The 23,279-nt window shown below is 43.5% G+C and overlaps 1 protein-coding gene across 1 annotated transcript; it reads right to left on the bottom strand.

Moving 5' to 3' along the window:
• Positions 1-17,329: 17,329 nt before the first annotated feature.
• Positions 17,330-23,095, bottom strand: LOC143818176 (uncharacterized). The gene is made up of 2 exons (XM_077299574.1): positions 22,524-23,095; positions 17,330-19,477 (listed from the first exon to the last, which is right to left on the bottom strand). The coding sequence occupies exon 2, from the start codon at positions 19,292-19,294 to the stop codon at positions 17,894-17,896; it is 1,401 nt and encodes a 466-aa protein (XP_077155689.1). The 5' UTR covers positions 19,295-19,477; positions 22,524-23,095; the 3' UTR covers positions 17,330-17,893.
• Positions 23,096-23,279: the final 184 nt, after the last annotated feature.

Below are 23,279 nucleotides of genomic sequence, written 5' to 3'. Positions count from 1 at the left end.
TTTGCCCACTGATGTTTCGTTGGTGACTGATTTGGGGAGGATGGTTGCATACTACATTCCTGACACCCCTCCCCAATCTGCTAATAAGGGTAACGTTAACTAACCATGATGTTGATGATGGGAAATCGCATGTGTTACCTGCCCATGCTTTATCCAGCAATGATGCATTTGATAACCATTCTTTCCCTAGGATTGATGATGAAAATGTTGTAAATGTGCCAACTGAACCTGATAACCATTTTTATGCAAAAGTTGATGTGTCCATAGGTACAGGAATGCTCAGCCCCATCGCTCTGCGGAGTGAGACTGCTGAGAAACCCCTAGCATGGGCAAGTGTCGGTGCTACAGGAAATGGGGAGATGCATGGGAACAGTGAGGAAGGTGAGGCCATGCAGTTGACCAGTGCCACCGAGTAAGGTAACTGGCCCATAAGTAGCACTGCTCCTGGAATGTTGGGGGTGGATGGGGAGGTAGAGCCCATAGCAGCGCCAGCTGATGGGTCTGTGGAAATCCCCGGGGAGACAGCCTATGTAGCTGTTGTCACCCGCAGAGTGCCCGGAACGCAGATAACTACAAAAATGATGAAGGACAGCATCCAATCCAGGTGAAAAAACACTTCTTTTATTGTGCCAAGTGCAACGTTTCAACCATCAAAGGTCTTTTTCAAGCATACAAAATGATTAAAAATGGCGACTTTAAATAGGGAATGGTTGTAAATCCCACCAATCTCTTTACAAGAAACCACCCATATAATTTACATACAAATATATAATAAAGTGAACAATATATAAAAACACACATTATTACATCACATCTACCTAAATAAATGTGTCAATTCTTATTTATATGGAGAGATTCCTAATAAAAACGCCATAGATGTCACTACTAGCACATGGAGTACATCAAACGTAAATAAACAGAAACATGCTGTTGTATCTAAACCAATCGCTTCATCAAACGGTGCTTTGGTCACTAATTCACTACCAATAAGATGTAACCTAACAAAGAGTGGTCACATGTCCACAGCTCTAAAAGAGTCAGCAAATCACAGTGCTATCTCTAGCATGGTCTAATACCAGGACTGCCATTGGCTATCAACAAAGAATGGTCACATGTCCAGTTTAACCCAATCAGAGCTCCAGATATATCAGTAAATCACAGCACTATCCCCAGCATGGTCTGATAGAAGGGATGCCATTGGTTACCAACAAAGAGAAGTCACATGTCCAGTTTAACCCAATCAGAGCTCTAAATATATCAGCAAATCACAGCGCTACCTCCAGCATGGTTTACTACAAGGACTGCCATTGGCTACCAACAAAAAGTGGTCACATGTCCAGTTTAACCCAGAGCACTAAATATATCAGCAAATCACAGCACTATCACCAGCATAGTCTGATACAGGGGCTGCCATTGGCTATCGCGCCAGAATCTCAGGCCGATGCAGTAGAACCAATCCAAAGTAAACTCCACATCACCTGATCGGGGCCTCGCTCACCCGTCATATCCAGCAGAGATTCGGCCTCTCTCCAATGTGCAGTGCCAACTCCGGTATGCGAATATGCATGACACCCAGCTCCACATGAGCAGCGCCCAGTGGACACGCCCAGGAGAGCCGTAAGACACGCCCACACACAAACACGTTGCCGGCTCCCACACTGTAGGAGGACAAAGTTACATAATCATGGCATGTGATTTAAGTAAATTTTCATATCCAGGATCGTAAATCTACTCCATCTCGGAAAATAAAATATCACACCAATACATCACAACGATATTAACTTCCACAATGACCACAGGAGAACCATTATTTTAACTGGGCGTGTGCATATAACAAGAGGCTAAAAAAACTTTGCCATTCAAAAAACTATACCCCCTACTTGCCTAATACTTATACACCATATCCATGGTTTCTTGAAAGGAAGGGGACCAATTTATCTTTAGACGCATTATACACGCTACCCGGACAACCACCTGTTTTTTTTCTTTTTTTCTTTTTTTCTAGTAAAAGGCACCCAAGCCATCATATCGGGGATTCCCAGCCAGTCTCCCATGCTGGTACTACCCAGCCTCAAGCTGCTTAGCATTTGCAAGTTGACGAGGGCAGGCACATTTTGCTTAAAGTGGCCATTGCTATCTTATTAGAATAACAATGTAGGTAGTCTATATTCAGACCCCACAATAATAAACCATAGGAAAACTCTCCATACAAAACACCAATTAAAACAACCAATTGTTAAAAACAAACTACACTGACTAGATACCGCACGTATATTTAAGAAGCACATAACTGTAGGTTATATTCAATATTCAAACCTCCCGGATAAAGGGAACCAAGTTTAGAGATCCACTTTAGTTCTTTCTGTTTCAGCAATCTGACCCTATCACCTCCTCTCCTCAAGGGGGGTACACTGTCAATTACCCTAAACCTCAACTGACTAACCGAGTGACCACTCTCCACAAAATGCTTAGGCACCGGCAATTCCACCAATTTGGTCCTGATGGTACTTTTGTGCTTACCAATTCGTGCCTTGACCTCCATGGTGGTCTTACCTACGTAGGTCAAACCACATGGGCACACTATAAAATATATAACAAAGCTGGAGGTACAAGTGTACCTCCCTGTTATGACCCCAATGGCAGAGGGTCTCAGAAATAATTACTAAGTCTGCAAACACAAAAAACCAGCTCATAGGGCAGTGGTAACTGAGCTGACCATATATCTAATCCTAGCACCACAAATAGCAGCAGCCGGGGAACGTGCCTACGTTGGTTCTAGACGTCTCGCGCCAGCCGGAGAACTAACTAACCCTAGAAGGGAAAAGAAAGACCTTTCTTGCCTCCAGAGAAAAGACCCCAAAAGTTGGATACAAGCCCCCAACAAATAATAACGGTGAGGTAAGAGGAAAAGACAAACGTAAGAATGAGCTAGGTATTTAGCAAAGAGAGGCCCACTAGCTAATAGCAGAATATAGTAAGATGACTTATATGGTCAGCAAAAACCCTATCAAAATATCCACGCTGGATATTCAAGAACCCCCGAATCGTCTAACGGCCCGGGGGGAGAACACCAGCCCCCTAGAGCTTCCAGCAAGGTCAGGAATCACATTTAGTACAAGCTGGACAAAAAATGAGAGCAAGCAAATAACCAAAAAACAAAGAAGCGGGACTTAGCTTAATTTTGCACGAACCAGGACCAGCAGACAGGAGCAAACAGAAAAGATCTGATTACAACGATGCCAGGCACTGGACTAAGGATCCAGGAAGTTTATATAGCAACACCCCTGGACTAACGACCCAGGTGGGTGCCAAACTGAGGAAAGACAATCCCAGAGTCATATCACTAGTAACCACAAGAGGGAGCCAAAAAGTCTAATTCACAACACCTCCCCCTGATATAGATTTTCTTCCCCGTATAGGGGTGATAGAAGAAATCACCTTTAATTAAATTGCCACAACAGGCACACCCCAGGCAGGGAAAATTTCCCATCCTGGGTGGCGCCAATGTCCTTTGTACAGTCGTCCGTTCAGGGCCGATGTCAGACCTAACAAGCTTATCTTTTATGTTATGACCCCTCCTAAATGAAAAAAAAATCGGGGGTTGAGTAAACCCATCTACTCCAGGAAGACCTTGTTTTAATAAACCCCAGTGTTTAACCAGGATATTGTTCATTTGGCGACTAGCTGTAATGAACGTGGACATGAATGGAATTCGCATGTCTATACTCTTATTATTTTGTTTTCTCGTATCTGTCCTACAGATCTCCTTAACTCTCTTCCTATGTGTTGTAACTGTGCTGTCAGGATAACCTCTATCCACAAATTTCTTGCACATCACACCTAGCCTGGAGTCAAGGAGTGACTCATCTGTCACAATTCTGCGAACCCTTAACATCTGACTCCAGGGTAAGGACTCAACCATATTTCTGGGATGATGGCTATTGAACTGCAACAGACTATTTCTGTCTGTGCTCTTGACAAAAAGATCCTTTTTTAATGAAGATCCATCTTTATAGACCAATGTGTCCAAAAATTGAACTTGATCATATGAATGTGTCACTGTAAATCCTAACTCAGGGAAGATGTTATTAAGCTCACAATGAAATTCAAGAAGCTCCTGTAAATGTCCCTCCCATATCACAAAGACGTCGTCGATGTAGCGTCACCAGGCCCGGACATGGGTCCAATATCTGGAACTGTACACGTACTGTTCCTCAAGTACCGCCATATAGATGTTAGCATAAGTGGGGGCCACATTGGACCCCATGGCGGTACCCCTCAACTGCAGGTAGAACTCATCTCCAAAAAGAAAGTAATTCTTCTGGAGAATGAATTCAAGCAGCGTGAGGACCAGACGTGCACAGCCCACACCCATGTCCGAGCCCGATAGCACCACATCAACGGCCGCCAAGCCTTTAGCATGTTCAATTGAAGTGTATAAGGAGACGTCAAAAGACACCAGAATTATGTCAACTGTCACATTTATATTCTCAATTTTGTCTAGAAAATCATTCGTATCCCTGATATATGATCGTGCAGAATTGGCAAATTTAGACAATACCTTATCAAGAAAAATGGCCACTTTATTAAACATAGAGCCCCTACCTGACACGATTGGGCGTCCTGGAGGGTTAAAATAGTCTTTGTGTAGTTTTGGCAATACATATATCAAGGGTTTAACAGGACAATCAACCAACAAATACTCGGACAGCTTCAAGTCAATCAAGCCATCATTCAAGGCCTCATTGACTAGAAGCTGTAGTTCCTTTTGAAAACACACAGTAGGATCATTGGGCAATTTACAGTATATGTTAACATCCGCTAATTGGCGTAATATTTCAGCCCTATATTTACTAGTGTCCATTACAACCACCGCCCCACCTTTATCAGCGGCCTTTATAGTAATCAGAGTATTTTTAGAAAGGTCATTCAAAGCTTTTTTCTCATCCACAGTCAAATTGTGACGATCACGGTTCTTATAAGTTTTTTTAAGTTGTTCAAAGTCCTTCTCGACCAACTGGATGTAGGTCTCAACAACATGATTCGTGGTAGGGGGTTGAAAATTACTTTTGTTGAACAAATCCAAACCATCAAGTGAAAAACTATCAGCACTAACAGTAGGTCCAGATGGTCCCCGTTGTTTACCTGAAAAAAATGTAGTTAAACGACACCTCCTAAAAAAAGAAAACAAGTCAGTCTCTAGCTCAAACCAATCTGGCAAGTTCGTGGGACAAAAGGACAATCCCTTCTCCAAAACTCTCAATTCAATTTCTGATAATACGTAGGATGAAATATTTACCACCAGAGTCTTTTCATTCAAATGTTGACTCCCCGTTTCTCCTCCATATTCTTCAATTTCATCGTGGCATTGTGGGTTGTCCTTTGTTCCTGTGGTCTTATTCCTTTTATGTTTTCTGCCACCTCTCCGACACCTCTTTTTCCAGTGGTGGCTATGGTGGTGTCCTTCACTAAAAGATGAGCAGACCCCGAGGCCCCCGTATTAGAGTCATCAGTCGAATCAGAATCACCAGTGGTAAACCCAAATTGTTGTCTATTATCTTGCATCCTCTTGGGTCTGCGTGGGTGAAATTTTTTTATTATTCCTTTTATAATTAGAAAAAGAAGACTGTGGTCCCATCTGCCATGAAAATACACGGCCACTTTTATAATCTTCAGTATCACAAAACCATTTTGTTCTTTTCGTGCTTTCATTGTCCTAACGGAATTTAGCAAGATTCTCATTCAATCGGGTCTTAAATGTACACATCTACTGTGCTGTCAGCTGTTTACCCAATTGTTGTTCCAAGTCCATGATACTTTTTCTCAAAGTCTCTATTTCCTTGCTCAAAAATTCAATGTTCAAGAGCATAAGATCAAAACAGAATTTATTTGTAATAGACTCAAATTTGGCACAGAATGTTGTATTATCTGCCATCAATGTAGGCCGTAAGTGGGGCCGTAGTCCATGGGGTATCCTGTGAACCTTATAGTATTCAGTCAATGTTGACATATGCAATTCAAATGAGATTAGTCTTTGATTCTCATTTTCATATTTCCTTTTTAGCATATCACATGATGGAGTACTCAAAAAAGAAACATCAGTCCATGCATTCCCAATAATCCGAGAGGCATCATCGTCAGTGTAGGAAAAAATGCTGGCACCCTCCAGTTCACCCATTTCTGGATTATAAACCGTTTCAGTCATTATCAGTCAGGTGCATGCCAGTCAAAGGCCCAACAACAATTTTAAATTCAGAGAGTAGCTGACAGCACAATTGGCAATGGGATGCCCGTCCTAGTCCCACGGACCAAAGTGAAAGTGTACATACCCCAAAAAATGATGAAGAACAGCATCCAATCCAGGTGAAAAAACACTTCTTTTATTGTGCCAAGTGCAATGTTTCAACCATCAAAGGTCTTTTTCAAGCATACAAAATGATTAAAAATGGCGGCTTTAAATAGGGAATGGTTGTAAATCCCACCAATATCTTTACAAGAAACCGCCCATATAATTTACATACAAATATAAAATAAAGTGAACAATATATAAAAACACACATTAATACATCACATCTACCTAAATAAATGTGTCAATTCTTATTTATATGGAGAAACATGCTGTTGTAATTTGCTGACTCTTTTAGAGCTGTGATTGGTTTAAACTGGACATGTGACCACTCTTTGTTAGGTTACATCTTATTGGTAGTGAATTAGTGACCAAAGCACCGTTTGATGTAACGATTGGTTTAGATACAACAGCATGTTTCTGTTTATTTACGTTTGATGTACTCCATGTGCTAGTAGTGACATCTATGGCGTTTTTATTAGGAATCTCTCCATATAAATAAGAATTGACACATTTATTTAGGTAGATGTGATGTATTAATGTGTGTTTTTATATATTGTTCACTTTGTTATATATTTGTATGTAAATTATATGGGCGGTTTCTTGTAAAGAGATTGGTGGGATTTACAACCATTTCCTATTTAAAGCCGCCATTTTTAATCATTTTGTATGCATGAAAAAGACCTTTGATGGTTGAAACGTTGCACTTGGCACAATAAAAGAAGTGTTTTTTCACCTGGATTGGATGCTGTCCTTCATCATTTTTTGGGGTATGTACACTTCCACTTTGGTCCGTGGGACTAGGACGGGCATCCCATTGCCAGTTGTGCTGTCAGCTACTCTCTGAATTCGGAACTCAGATAACTGTCTGCCTTCCGGACCCTCCTCAGTCATAGTTGTGACTGAACCAGAGATGGACCCAGAGAAGGTCCTAGAGGGTTCCCGTGTGGAAGGGACCCTGACGTCGCTTCTGGCTTCCCCTAGCCAGGAGTTTCAGGCTGCTCTGCACACAGATGCGAGCCTGGAGAATTTGACACAACTCGCCGAGACCCCCACCTCTGTGACTGATAAGGAGAGGGTGTTCTGGGAACGAGGGAGGTTGTACCAGGAGACAGTGCCCGGAAAATCGCAAAAGGAGTGATTGAGGGAAAGACAACTGGTCATCCCACAGCCATTCCGGAGTGAGTTGTTGCAGATTGCCCATGAGATCCCGCTCGCTGGACACTTGGGGATCAGCAAAACTAAGACCCGGCTGTCTCAACACTTCTATTGGCCTAAGATGGGGACATATGTGTCAAACTACTGTGGCTCCTGTGTCACCTGTCAAAGAGTGGGGAAGGCGGGGTCTGCTCTTAAGGCTTCCTGATCCTTTTGCCAGTGATAGAGGAGCCTTTCCAGAGGATCGCGGTGGACATTGTGGGCCCACTGGCCGTCCCCAGCAGCTCTGGAAAGCAATACATCCTTACTGTGGTAGACTACGCTACCCGGTACCCAGAGGCTCTGTTGTCAACTAGGGCAGATAAGGTGGTGGATGCCCTGTTGGCTATCTTTTCACGTGTAGGATTTCCCAGGGAGATGCTTACCGATCAAGGGACCCAATTCATGTCTCGCCTAATGGAGGCTCTCTGTAAGAGAATGCAGGTGAAGTGTCTGGTATCGAGTGCGTATCACCCACAGACCAATGGCTTGTGTGAGCACTTCAATGGTACCCTTAAACAGATGCTACGCATGCTGGTTGAGACCCAAGTGCACGACTGGAAGCGGTACCTCCCACACCTGCTATTTGCTTACCGAGAGGTTCCTCTGGCCTTGATGGGGTTCTCCCCTTCGAGCTCCTGTACGACAGGCGAGTCCGGGGACCCCTTGGGTTTGTAACAGAATCCTTAGAAGAGGAGCCGAACCCTTCTGAAGTGTCCATAGTGGATTATGTCATGCGCTTCCATGACAAGATGCAGACCTTGACGCAGCTGGTGGATGACAACATGACGCAGGCCCAGGCTGATCAGAAGCAGTGGTATGACCAGAACGCCCGGGAGCGGACCTACCACGTGGGTCAAAAGTTGTGTGTGCTGGTCCCAAAGGATAAGCTTCAGGCAGCCTGGGAAGGCCCGTACGTCGTCCACCAACAGCTCAACCCGGTCACCTACGTTGTCACGCTTGACCACGCTTGGGGTAGGCGAAAGGCCTTTTACGTCAACATGATGAAGGCTCATCACGAACATGAACCTTTCGTCCTACCGGTCTGCAGCCTGCCCAAAGATGGGGAGGAAGACACACTTCCTGGACATGCTGGCCCAAACCAATGTCAGTGGGACCATTGAGGACGTGGAGGTAAGCGCCTCACTAACTGAACCCCAGCGGTTGCAGTTGCGAACCACGCTGGAATCCTTCTGGGCCGTGTTCACCAACCGACCTGGAAGGGCTGAGTTATCAGTCCATGAGGTGGACACCGGGAATCATGCCCCACTACGGCAAACACCCTATCGAATCTCCGACCAGGTGCAGCAGGTTATGCGCCAGGTGATCGATGAGATGTTACAACTGGGGTTGATTCGACGGTCAAAGAGTGTGTGGGCATCACCTGTAGTTCTTTTGCCAAAGAAGGATCGGACCACCTGGTTCTGCGTGGACTACAGGGGGCTCAACGCCATCACAGCCTCTAACACGCACCCAATGCCACGCATCAAGGAGCTGCTTGAGAGGTTAGCTGGTGCAAACTACCTGACCATAAAGGATCTGAGTCGAGGATACTGGCAGATTTCCCTGAGACCCGAGGCGCAGGAGAAGTCCGCCTTTATCATACCCTTCGGACTGTACGAGTCCATGGTCACGCCCTTCGGCATGAAGAATGCCCCTGCCACTTTCCAGTGGATGTCAACCTCCTGCTTCAGGGACTGGAGAAGTACGCAGTGGCGTACTTAGATGACATTGCCATCTTCAGTTCCTCCTGGCTCCTGGGATGAACATCTGCAGCATCTCGAGAAGGTGCTCAGTTGAAATCACAGAGCCGCACTGACTATCATCCGGGAAAGTGCCAGATGGGCATGAGTGAGATCCACTACCTGGGGCACCGGGAAGGTGGGGGCACCCTAAAGCCAGAGCCGGGCAATGTGGATGTGTGGACCCGCCAAGGTGAACCTGCTGAGGTGTGCATGGCGGAGTACCGAAAGGTCCTGCCTCCGTAGCGCACACCAAAAGGGGGAGGTGTGATGATAATGTATAATATGATTTTTTGTTGTCCCTGTTAGCACACATATTGTGGGCTCTGACCCCCCCTTCGCTCTGTGTTTCTGCTGGCAGAGATGTGTGTATGTGGACCCAAATCTCTCATGGCCCCCCCACAAGAATTTTTATTGTGCTTGTAACTGCACAAATCTCCCTCCAGCTCCAGCTGAAACTGGTCTGATCTGTCTCAAAAGACAGGAGTAAATACACCAAAGAAAAAGCACTAAGCGAAAAAATAATAAAATATATAAATTTTATTATAACACCAATAAAATCAATCAAGTAAATACCATATATAACCAAGGGGAACCAAAAAATACAGAAAAACCACAAGGTATGGCTGGAAAAAGTGGTAACAGTCAATATGGAGTAACCTTCACAATATCAGCATCATCATAATGACAGCAAAGTAATCACATATTCAAAGGACTTATATATAAAACATTAATCATACACCTGATACCACAGCCGTTTATGACAATGAACCCAAAGCCAGTGCATATATATGATAAAATAATAGTTTATATAAAGATAAAGTGCAAAGTACCAGCTAAGAATAAATATAAGTATCAACAAATGGAAAAGTTTTTAAGGGTTCAGAATCATTGTAAGCCGAAGCATCAGAGGATATAATAGCAGCATTAGAAAAAAAGCAAGTAAAGGGAACATATTTACCCAGTATAGACCACCAGCCAGGGACCCACGACACCCGACGCACGTTTCGCTCAGGAAAGCTTCGTCCAGGGGTGGTGGGTAACTGGAAAGGAGGCCCTTTTATGGTTGTCATTGGCTAATGACAGAGAGGCATATTGACTCTCTGATACTATACCCCAAAAAAGACCTTTATGAGATAGGCAAACCACAGACGCATTGTCCAAAACATCTAATATATACATAAAGATAGATAAATAATAAATTAAACATCTTAATAAAACACTAATGTCACTAATCAGGCAATCACTTCCGGGGTATCTCCATTTGTTTCCTGCTCCTGTGAGTCCGTGTACTGCTGTAGTCATAGTGATGGAGCTCCAGTCACGTGAGCGGGAAAGACCCGCCTCCGAACACATTGCCATGGAGATGAGTCACTCCACGTAACGGAAAGAGGGAAGAACGTCCTTATCCATCATATAGATCCAGAATGTTAGCACAAGCTCCAGACAGAATAGCACACGGGATACAAGCGACACACATCCTCCATGGAATCCCAGAAACATGCAAGTTTGAGTCCAACAGGTACGTCCAGCAGAAAACATAATGAGAGATTATACTAAAACAATTTTTTAATTATTAAATCCTACAAAAAAATAATCATTAATGACAATATATACTATGTGCAATGTAAAAAAATATAATAAATGAATAAAATTGCAAAATATGAGTGAAAGACACAACTTATAAGGCAACGTATGCCAACCTTTGCACAATAATAAATAACAAGTGAATATGAAGATGCACGACAATAGATGCAAACAATTGAAATGTAAAGTAAAAAATAAAAATAAAAATAACGTGATGAAAATGTGAATACACCAAAACGTCTATCAAACGTGTCCGTCATTGCATGGAGACAGAATAAAGCACACCGTCCCCACGCCATAGCGAGCACACATCAGCCATAGTTATGACACAAATTAATCAAAAACACCAATCGAAACAAACTTAGAAATGCGATATTTAAAGGACCACTACGACTACCAAAACATCACAGGGGAAAAGGACGTTTAAAAAAAATAAATAAATAAATTACCCATAATATAAACCCAGAATAGTGGCCCAAGCAACAGGCTGTATAGCACACGGAGCAAAGACGACCAATATCCTCCATGGAGTCCCAGGAGCATGCAAGTTCAAATCCAACAGGTACATCCGGCAGAAAGCATGATTAGCGAACACGCTAAAAAGAATTATATTAAATCCTACCAAAAACTAATCATTTTACAACAAAAGAATATATTATGATGATAGAAGTGAGAAAAACAACTTAGAAGAAATAATGAAAAAAATATAGTGAATTAACCCCTTCACCCCCAAGGGTGGTTTGCACGTTAATGACCGGGCCAATTTTTACAATTCTGACCACTGTCCCTTTATGAGGCTATAACTCTGGAACGCTTTGACGGATCTTGGCGATTCTGACATTGTTTTCTCGTGACATATTGTACTTCATGTTAGTGGTAAAATTTATTCGATATAACTTGCATTTATTTGTGAAAAAAACGAATATTTGGCGAAAATTTTGAAAATTTCGCAATTTTCCAACTTTGAATTTTTATGCCCTTAAATCACAGACATATGTCACGCAAAATACTTAATAAGTAACATTTCCCACATGTCTACTTTACATCAGTACAATTTTGGAACCAAAATTTTTTTTTGTGACGGAGTTATAAGGGTTAAAAGTTGACCAGCAATTTCTCATTTTTACAACACCATTTTTTTTTAGGGACCACATCTCATTTGAAGTCATTTTGAGGGGTCTATATGATAGAAAATACTCAAGTGTGACACCATTCTAAAAACTGCACCCCTCAAGGTGCTCAAAACCACATTCAAGAAGTTTATTAACCCTTCAGGTGTTTCACAGGAATTTTTTGAATGTTTAAATAAAAATGAGCATTTAACTTTTTTTCACACACAATTTATTTCAGCTCCAATTTGTTTTATTTTACCAAGGGTAACAGGAGAAAATGGACCCCCAAAGTTGTTGTACAATTTGTCCTGAGTACGCTGATACCCCATATGTGAGGGTAAACCACTGTTTGGGCGTATGACAGAGCTCGGAAGGAAAGGAGCGCCATTTGACTTTTCAATGCAAAATTGACTGGAATTGAGATGGGACGCCATGTTGCGTTTGGAGAGCCCCTGATGTGCCTAAACACTGAAACCCCCTACAAGTGACACCATTTTGGAAAGTAGACCCCCTAAGGAACTTATCTTGATGTGTGGTGAGCACTTTGACCCACCAAGTGCTTCACAGAAGTTTATAATGCAGAGCCGTAAAAATAAAAAATCATATTTTTTCACAAAAATGATCTTTTTGCCCCCAATTTTTTATTTTCCCAAGGGTAAGAGAAGAAATTGGACCCCAAAAAATGTTGTGCAATTTGTCCTGAGTACGCTGATACCCCATATGTGGGTGTAAACCATTGTTTGGGCGCATGGCAGAGCTTGGAAGGGAAGGAGCGCCATTTGACTTTTCAATGCAAAATTGACTGGAATTGAGATGGGACGCCATGTTGCGTTTGGAGAGCCCCTGATGTGCCTAAACACTGAAACCCCCTACAAGTGACACCATTTTGGAAAGTAGACCCCCTAAGGAACTTATCTTGATGTGTGGTGAGCACTTTGACCCACCAAGTGCTTCACAGAAGTTTATAATGCAGAGCCGTAAAAATAAAAAATCATATTTTTTCACAAAAATGATCTTTTCGCCCCCAATTTTTTATTTTCCCAAGGGTAAGAGAAGAAATTGGACCCCAAAAAATGTTGTGCAATTTGTCCTGAGTACGCTGATACCCCATATGTGGGTGTAAACCATTGTTTGGGCGCATGGCAGAGCTTGGAAGGGAAGGAGCGCCATTTGACTTTTCAATGCAAAATTGACTGGAATTGAGATGGGACGCCATGTTGCGTTTGGAGAGCCCCTGATGTGCCTAAACATTGAAACTCCCTACAAGTGACACCATTTTGGAAAGTAGACCCCCTAAGGAACTTATCTAGATGTGTTTTGAGAGCTTTGAACCCCCAAGTGTTTCACTACAGATTATAACGCAGAGCCATGAAAATAATTTTTATTTTTTTTCTCAAAAATGATTTTTTAGCACCCAGCTTTGTATTTTTACAAGGGTAACAGAATAAATTGGACCCCAAAATTTGTTTTCCAATTTGTCCTGAGTACGCTGATACCCCATATGTGGGGGGGAACCACTGTTTGGGCGCATGACAGAGCTCGGAAGGGAAGGAGCGCCATTTGGAATGCAGACTTAAATGGATTGGTCAGCAGCCGTCACGTTGCATTTGCAGAGCCCCTGATGTACCCAAACAGTACAAACCCCCCACAAGTGACCCCATATTGGAAACTAGACCTCCCAAAGAACTTATCTAGATGTGTTTTGAGAACTTTGAACCCCCAAGTGTTTCACTAAAGTTTATAGCGCAAAGCCGTGAAAATAAAAATTCTTTTTTTTTTTCACAAAAATGATTTTTTAGCCCCCAGTTTTGTATTTTCACAAGGGTAACAGGATAAATTAGACCCCAAAAGTTGTTGTCCAATTTGTCCTGAGTACGCTGATACCCCATATGTGGGGGGGAACCACTGTTTGGGTGCATGACAGAGCTCGGAAGGGAAGGAGCGCCATTTGGAATGCAGCCTTAAATGGATTGGTCTGCAGGCGTCACGTTGCATTTGCAGAGCCCCTGATGTACCCAAACAGTACAAACCCCCCACAAGTGACCCCATATTGGAAACTAGACCTCCCAAGGAACTTATCTAGATGTGTTGTGAGAACTTTGAACCCCCAAGTGTTTCACTACAGTTTATAACGCAGAGCCGTGAAAATAAAACATCTTTTTTTTCCCACAAAAATGATTTTTAGCCCCCCAAATTTTTATTTTCCTAAGGATAACAAGAGAACTTGGACCCCAGAAGTTGTTGTTCAATTTGTCCCGAGTACGCTGATAACACATATGTTGGGGTAAACCCCTTTTTGGGCACACGGGAGAGCTCGGAAGGGAAGGAGCACTGTTTTACTTTTTCAACGCAGAATTGGCTGGAATTGAGATTGGACGCCATGTCGCGCTTGTAGAGCCCCTGATGTGCCTGGACAGTGGAAACTCCCCAATTCTACCTGAAACCCTAACCCAAACACACCCCTAACCCTAATCCCAACGGTAACCCTAACCACACCCCTAGCCCTGACACACCCATAATTCTAATCCCAACCCTAATCCAAACGTAAATGTAATCCAAACCCTAACCCTAACTTTAGCCCCAACCCTAACTTTAGCCCCAACCCTAACTTTACCTCCAACCCTAGCCCTAACCCTAACCCTACCCCTAACCCTAACCCTAAACGTGACTGAAATACGTGGCACTGAAATACGTGGCACTGAAATACGTGGCACTGAAATACGTGGCACTGAAATACGTGGCACTGAAATACGTGGCACTGAAATACGTGATACGTGGCACTTAAATACGTGGCACTGAAACACGTGGCACTGAAATACGTGATACGTGGCACTGAAATACGTGGCACTGAAATACGTGGCACTGAAATACGTGGCACTGAAATACGTGGCACTGAAATATGTGATACGTGGCACTGAAATACGTGGCACTGAAATACGTGGCACTGAAATACGTGGCACTGAAATACGTGGCACTGAAATACGTGGCACTGAAATACGTGATACGTGGCACTGAAATACGTGGCACTGAAATACGTGGCACTGAAATACGTGATACGTGGCACTTAAATACGTGGCACTGAAACACGTGGCACTGAAATACGTGATACGTGGCACTGAAATACGTGGCACTGAAATACGTGGCACTGAAATACGTGGCACTGAAATACGTGGCACTGAAATATGTGATACGTGGCACTGAAATACGTGGCACTGAAATACGTGGCACTGAAATACGTGGCACTGAAATACGTGGCACTGAAATACGTGGCACTGAAATACGTGATACGTGGCACTGAAATACGTGGCACTGAAATACGTGGCACTGAAATACGTGATACGTGGCACTTAAATACGTGGCACTGAAACACGTGGCACTGAAATACGTGATACGTGGCACTGAAATACGTGGCACTGAAATACGTGGCACTGAAATACGTGGCACTGAAATACGTGGCACTGAAATACGTGGTACTAAAATATGTGGCACTGAAATACGTGATACGTGGCACTGAAATACGTGATACGTGGCACTGAAATATGTGATACGTGGCACTGAAATACGTGGCACTGAAACACGTGGCACTGAAATACGTGGCACTGAAATACGTGGCACTGAAATACGTGGCACTATGACTGTCAGAAAATGTTCATTAAACGGTTAGGGGTGAGGTTAGGGGTAGAGTTAGGGTTAGGGTTTGGATCCCTTTATCACCTTGATGGTGGTGGGTGGCTTTTCAGTGTGTTTAAATGCATGCGTTTTTAACGCAAACAAACGCATGTGCTTAAAAACGCAAGAAAATACTGCAGGTTGTATTTCTGAAAATGAACGCATGCAGAAAAAAAACGCATGCGTTTGAAAACGCGACCAAACGCGTACAAAAAAACCGCATGCGTTTTCAATGTTAAATATAGGGAAAAAACGCATGCGTTTTTTTGTGCAAAAAACGCTGCAGACAAAAACGCAAGTGTGAAACCAGCGACGCTTTTTATAGCAAAAAAGTTTTTGCGTCTCCACATTTTGAGACCTATAATTTTTCCACATTTTGCTCCACAGAGTCATGTGAGGTCTTGTTTTTTGCGGGACGAGTTGACGTTTTTATTGGTAACATTTTCGGACACGTGACCGTTTTTGATCGCTTTTTATTCCGATTTTTGTGAGGCAGAATGACCAAAAACCAGCTATTCATGAATTTCTTTTGGGGGAGGCGTTTATACCGTTCCGCGTTTGGTAAAATTGATAAAGCAGTTTTATTCTTCGGGTCAGTACGATTACAGCGATATCTCATTTATATCATTTTTTTATGTTTTGGCGCTTTTATACGATAAAAACTAAAATATAGAAAAAATAATTATTTTCGTATCGCTTTATTCTCAGGACTATAACTTTTTTATTTTTTTGCTGATAATGTTGTATGGCGGCTTGTTTTTTGCGGGACAAGATGACGTTTTCAGCGGTACCATGGATATTTATATCAGTCTTTTTGATCGCGTGTTATTCCACTTTTTGTTCGGCGGTATGGTAATAAAGCGTTGTTTTTTGCCTCGTTTTTTTTTTTTTTTTCTTACGGTGTTTACTGAAGGGGTTAACTAGTGGGGCAGTTTTATAGGTTGGGTCGTTACGGACGCGGCGATACTAAATATGTGTACTTTTATTGTTTTGTTTTTTTTATTTAGATAAAGAAATGTATTTATGGGAATAATATATTTTTTTTTTTTATTATTTATTTAGGATTTTTTTTTTTTTTTTTTTTACACATGTGGAAAAAATTTTTTTTAACTTTTTTACTTTGTCCCAGGGGGGGACATCACAGATCATTGATCTGGCAGTGTGCACAGCACTCTGCCAGATCGACGATCTGCTGTGCAGGGCTGCAGGCTTACCAAGTGTCTGCTCTGAGCAGACACTCGGTAAGCCACCTCCTTCCCTGCAGGACCCGGATGCCGCGGCCATCTTGGATCCGGGACCTGCAGCCAGGAAGGAGGTAGGAGACCCTCGCAGCAACGCGATCACATCGCGTTGCTCCGGGGGTCTCAGGGAAGCCCGCAGGGAGCCCCCTCCCTGCGCGATGCTTCCCTATACCGCCGGTACACTGCGATCATGTTTGATCGCGGTGTGCCGGGGGTTAATGTGCCGGGGGCGGTCCGTGACCGCTCCTGGCACATAGTGCCGGATGTCAGCTGCGATATGCAGCTGACACCCGGCCGCGATCGGCCGCGCTCCCCCCGTGAGCGCCGCTGATCGGTGATGACGTACTATCCCGTCGGCGGTCATACGGGCCCACCCCACCTCGACGGGATAGTACGTCAAATGTCGGGAAGGGGTTAAATTAAATTATGCCAACATATGGCACAATAATGAGTGAACAAGTAAATATCACAAAACATGACACAGTTACTAAAATTAACAATATGTATCTAACAGCATAACGTAACCAAATTATGAATATACTAATGCGTCTGTGCAATACGCAACATCATTATGAAGACATTGGTAACGTCATCTCAAGATCCAAAATAAGGGGAAAGTGAAAGAACAATCACAAATGAGCCTCTGCAAAAAAGAAAAAGAAAAGTGTAAAGAACCAAAATTGATAAAAAATGCACGTTACCCACAAACAGAAGACTAACAAAATAACCAAAAACATATTGTTAAATACACAACCACATGCATACAACAAATACACAACAGACATAAATCAAAATAATAGTTAAAATATATGCATGTATATATAGCTAATACCAGCCTAACCGTCAACTCGAAAAAATGCGAGAACAGGACCCCCACCAGAAAAACTATCCACCAGGGACCAGCACAGGAGCTGATATAAATGCACATATGCCCCAACTATGCTAGATCCCAACTAGACTATTATATAGGTAGGAAGGGGACAAAGCTGTTGTGGTCATTCAGACCATGAGGAGTAATTGTATTAAGTTTGAAAATCCACAATGATTCCCTTTGTGCGAGGATCCTTTTCCAATTACCCCCCGTTTACCAGGGAACACCCTATCGATGCCTCTGACCATGAATTTAGATGAATCACATCCATGGGCCACCCTGAAGTGGCGTGGGATTGTCTTCAGAGTGGAAATGTCTTCCACCTCCCTAGCGTCTTCAATGTCAAGAATGTGTTCACGAACACGCCGCCGCAATTCTCTTGATGTCATACCAATATAGATAAGGTTACACGGGCATGTACCATAGTAAATAACCTCTTTAGTGGTACAACTGATGCAATGTGTGATGACGTATTTTTTCTGGTTAGAGGAATCCACAAAATCCTTGACTGTCAAGATATTTCTACATGCCACACATTTACCACAAATGGTGCACCCCCAACTGGGGCCCCTTGAGTTAAAGAGGTATTTATCATGCTCCTTGGTATAGTGACTATGGACCAATTTGTCTCGGAGATTACTGGCTCTTCTGAATGTAACAGACGGAGCAGTATCGATAATTTTGGCAATGGTATTATCTAGTCTCAGGACATGCCAATGTTTAGGCAAAATCTCATGAACTTCGTCACTTCTGGAATGAAAGTCAAGAATACATCTTACCTTAGTATCATTTATAGGTTTTCCCGGTTGTTTGTTTAGTAAAGCAGTCCTGTTACTCCTAAGTGCTCGTCTGTATGCTTGCCAAATATATGGGGGCTGATAGCCACGGTCCAAGAACCGTTGTTGTAGATCTTCCGCTTGCCTTACGAAGTTAGACTCATTTGAGCATATCCTTCGGGCTCTCACGAATTGACCAGTGGGAATATTTCGGATAAGATGTCTAGGATGCTGTGACGACGCATGTAGAAGAGTATTTGTGGAAGTGGGCTTCCTGTATAGATCTGTCTGCAAATATCCATCTTGGTCCACCTGAATGAGAATGTCCAAAAAGTCAATCTTGATTTTACTTGATTTGTATGTTAGTTTTACATTGATGTTATTTCTATTCAAATCCTCGAAGAATCGGTCCAACTCTGACTGATATCCATGCCATATCATAAGTACATCGTCAATGTCACAAAAAACAGCAGGATCAGTTTGAAAGATGGCCCTCTCCCACAGCCCCAGGAAAAGATTAGCATACGAGGGCGCACAAGACGCCCCCATAGCTGTCCCCCGAAGCTGTAGGTAGCGGGTCTTACCAAACATAAAAAAATTATGGGTGAGTATAAATCTCAAAGCAGTCAGAATAAATGAACACAAATCCTCGTCAAGGTCACTCACATCCAGGTAGAACTTCACTGCATTTAACCCATCCTCATGCCGAATTGAGGTGTATAATGATTCGACATCACAGGTCACCAGATACATATCTGGCTCCAGATGTATGCCGTCAAGTCGTCTTAATACATCAGAAGTATCACAGAGGTATGATGGCAGTGTATCCACCAATGGTCTCAAATGATGATCAATCCACTTGCATAAAGGATCACAGATCAAAAGACAGGAGGTTCTTTGTTCTATTAAAGTAAGATATTGGTCCACCGATTTGGGCTAGAAAAATAAAAAGTATATATTGTTAACTTACATCGGTAGATCTGTCAACCACTGTAACCACTAGCAGCTAAATGCAATGAGTAAAAAGTACAGATTTATCCGAAACTGTGTGGAACAACTAGGATGAATTTGGTATCAATAGAGATCTAATTTTAATACAAGATGGATGAGGTGTGTGTTATGACTCTGTGAGATTTTCGAGCAAAGATATGAGAGATATAAGAATTGTTGGAGAAAACTGTACAGCTGAGGAGAGGGGGGGGCGATGTTAACTCAACCTCTTTAGTGATGTCACACGACTGCAGTTATAAGTTTCTGCTCTTCACCCAGCATTCAGTTTTGCCTGAGGAGCTGTTACAACAGGTCTTATCTCATGAATTGGGACATTTGGGGCTCCACCTACCAGCACATTTTTGCCTGAGATGATCTGAGTACATGTGTTTTATCTTTCTTCTTTAACCCTTCACGACCTTGCCCTTTTCAGTTTTTGCGTTCTCGTTTTTCACTCCCCTCCTTCCCAGAGCCATAACTTTTTTATTTTTCCGTCAATATGGCCATGTGAGGGCTTGTTTTTTGCGGGACAAGTTGCACTTTTCAACGACTTCATTGGTTTTAGCATGTCGTGTACTAGAAAACGGGAAAAAAAATCAAAGTGCGGTGAAATTGCAAAAAAGTGCAATCCCACACTTGTTTTTTGTTTGGCTTTTTTGCTAGGTTCACTAAATGCTAAAACTGACCTGCCATCATGATTCTCCAGGTCATTATGAGTTCATAGACACCAAACATGTCTAGGTTACGTTTTATCTAAGTGGTAACAAAAAATTCCAAACTTTGCTAAAAATAAATTGCGCAATTTTCCAATACCTGTAGTGTCTCCATTTTTCGTGATCTGGGGTCAGGTGAGGGCTTATTTTTTGCGTGCCGAGCTGGTGTTTTTAATGATACTATTTTGGTGCAGATATGTTCTTTTGATTGCCCGTTATTACATTTTAATGCAATGTCACGGTGACCAAAAAAACGTAATTCTGACGTTTCAAATTTTTTTCTCGCTACTCCATTTAGCGATCAGGTTAATCCTTTTTATTGATAGATCAGGCGATTTTGAACCCAGCGATACCTCATATGTGTGGGTTTGATTTTTTTTTGTATTGATTTATTTTGAATGGGGCGAAAGGGGGGTGATTTAAACTTTTATATATTTTTTTTATCTTTTCCATATTTTTTAAAACATTTTTTTTTAACTTTTGCCATGCTTCCATAGCCTTCATGGGAGGCTAGAAGCTGGCACAACTCGATCGGCTCAGCTTCATAGCAGCGATCATCAGATCGCTGCTATGTAGCTGAATTGCAGGTTTGCTATGAGCGCCGACCACAGGGTGGCGCTCACAGCAGGCCGGCATCAGTAACCACAGAGGTCTTAAGGACCTCTATGGTTACTATCCTGACGCATTGCTGACCCCCAATCATGTGACGGGGGTCAGCGATGTGATCATTTCCGGCCGCGCGGCCGGAAGCGCCGGTTAAATGCCGCGGCATTTAACTGGTTAATAGTGCCGGGTGAATCGCGATTTCACCCGCCGCTATTGCGGACATATGTCAGCTGTTCAAAACAGCTGACATGTCCCGGCTTTGAGGTAGGCTCAGCGCCGGAGCCCACATCAAAGCATGGGACCCGACCTCCGCCGTAATAGTACGGCGGAGGACGGTAAGGGGTTAATCCATGTTATTTTATAATTGCTCTGTACATAAATACTTTGACTCATATTGTAACATCTTTATATACCTTTTTATAAACACTGCCTGATCTTTATGGAGTAAAATATTTAAAATACTAACTTCGTTCTCCTGCTCTAAAACGTACCCCAAGTCTTCTGAAGGGAATTACGCTACTATTTTGGGTTAGGTTCGGACCCGTTAATCGAAGCTGGTGGCGGCATACCTTGTCCTGCGCTTTTGGGAGTCGTTGTAGCGACGGCGGTGTTGATAATTATTGTTCCTGCCTGAGTGGGAGTAGTTATATCGCCCTCACTGCAGCGTGCCCAATAGCCAGTACAGAGCAGGCAGCCTTTCTGGCAACTAATTACCCTAGGTGCAGTACCTAATCTGACCTGAGGGTAAGGGGGGCGCCAGAGAGCTGCAAGTTTTCAAGCGGAACTGTAAAGCGGGATATACATAAATCCCTGCAGTTCGTGTTATATTGCAGAGCAGTGGGATAACTAAAATAATCCTCTGCGGTAAATTGAGAGGTCAATAGCCTTGTTTGTGTTTTCATCACATTGGAGCAGTGGAGAGATAACTAAGATAAGCCCCCTGCACATGTGGTAGCCGTGGGCTGACCAAAGGTCACCCCGATCGAGACGGACTGTTGACAGTCACGATGTGAATCGTGACAAGCAGTCACCCCATTAATGGGGCCATGATAACACTGGAGAACACTGGGCAGTTGACATATCTACTACATATAGAAGAGCAGTCACCCCACTAATGGGGCCCTGATAACACTGGAGAACACTGGGCAGTTGACACATCTACTACATACAGAAGAGCAATCACCCCACTAATGGGGCCATGATAACACTGGGCAGCTGACATATCTACTACATGCAGAAGAGCAGTCACCCCACTAATAGGGCCATGATAACACTGGCGAACACTGGGCAGCTGACATCTACTACATATAGAAGAGCAGTCACCCCACTAATGGGGCCATGATAACACTGGAGAACACTGGGCAGCTGACACATCTACTACATATAGATAGCACTGGAAAACACTGGGCAGCTGGCATATCTACTACATACAGAAAAGCAGTCACCCCAATAATGGGGCCATGATAACACTGGAGAACACTGGGAAGCTGACACATCTACTACATATAGAAGAGCAGTCACCCCATTAATGGGGCCACGATAACACTCGAGAACACTGGGCAGCTTTCATATCTACTACATACAGAAAAGCAGTCACCCCACTAATGGGGCCATGATAACACTGGAGAACACTGGGAAGCTGACATATTGTTACAGCTGCCGCTTCTACTTACCTGTCCAGGCTTTTCTCCGGCTCCTCCGCGATTGCGTCTGTCCCCGCCGCAGGTTCTGCTGCAGTGTCCGTCGCTTCCCTTCCCCGCCGCTCTCGTCACCTCGCTGCTCTCTCCTCCATTGCGGCTGCTGCTTCCGCTGTCCCCGAGCTTCCTGTACCGCTAGCTCCTCCTCGCTCCCGGCATCACCCTGGTCCTCCGATCCCTTCTTCTACCACTAGGTGGCTTCAGTGTGGTGCTCCTCTCTCTGCGTTCTCTCGGTCTGTCTCTGCTCCATTCAGGTGCTATAGGGCACGGGCACGGACTCCTTGTTCCTATTAAACCTTTCTGCTCCTTCCCAGCAGCCCCTGCTTTCCAATCAGATTTTGGCACTGGGTATATCAGGCGTCTCCACCTTTCCAGCGACGCCTGATTATCGTGTGCACTCCATGCATGCTTCTGGCCCCTTATCTGACCCGTCCTAGTTTCTCTGTCTCGCCTTTTGGCTGGTTCTCTTCTGTTGTCCGTATTTTCACGCTTTCCTTCTGAGCCGTCCCTCTTGGTTCCAGCTGTTGCAGTATCTGACTTCTTCGGGTCTGCTCCTCATGATCCCTGTATAGGGGTTGGTCTCCCAGGATTCGCTCGCCCGTTGGAGCGTCAGTGCCGTGACCCAGAGGGTCCACTCTCTGTCTGTTTCTTCCATCTGTACAGTCGCAACACATATATACTACATACAGAAGAGCAGTTACCCCACTAATGGGGCCATGATATCACTCGAGA

This window comes from Ranitomeya variabilis, chromosome 3 (assembly GCF_051348905.1).
Source record: "Ranitomeya variabilis isolate aRanVar5 chromosome 3, aRanVar5.hap1, whole genome shotgun sequence".
Lineage (NCBI taxonomy): Eukaryota > Metazoa > Chordata > Amphibia > Anura > Dendrobatidae > Ranitomeya > Ranitomeya variabilis.
This window is presented reverse-complemented; position numbering and strand designations above follow the sequence as displayed.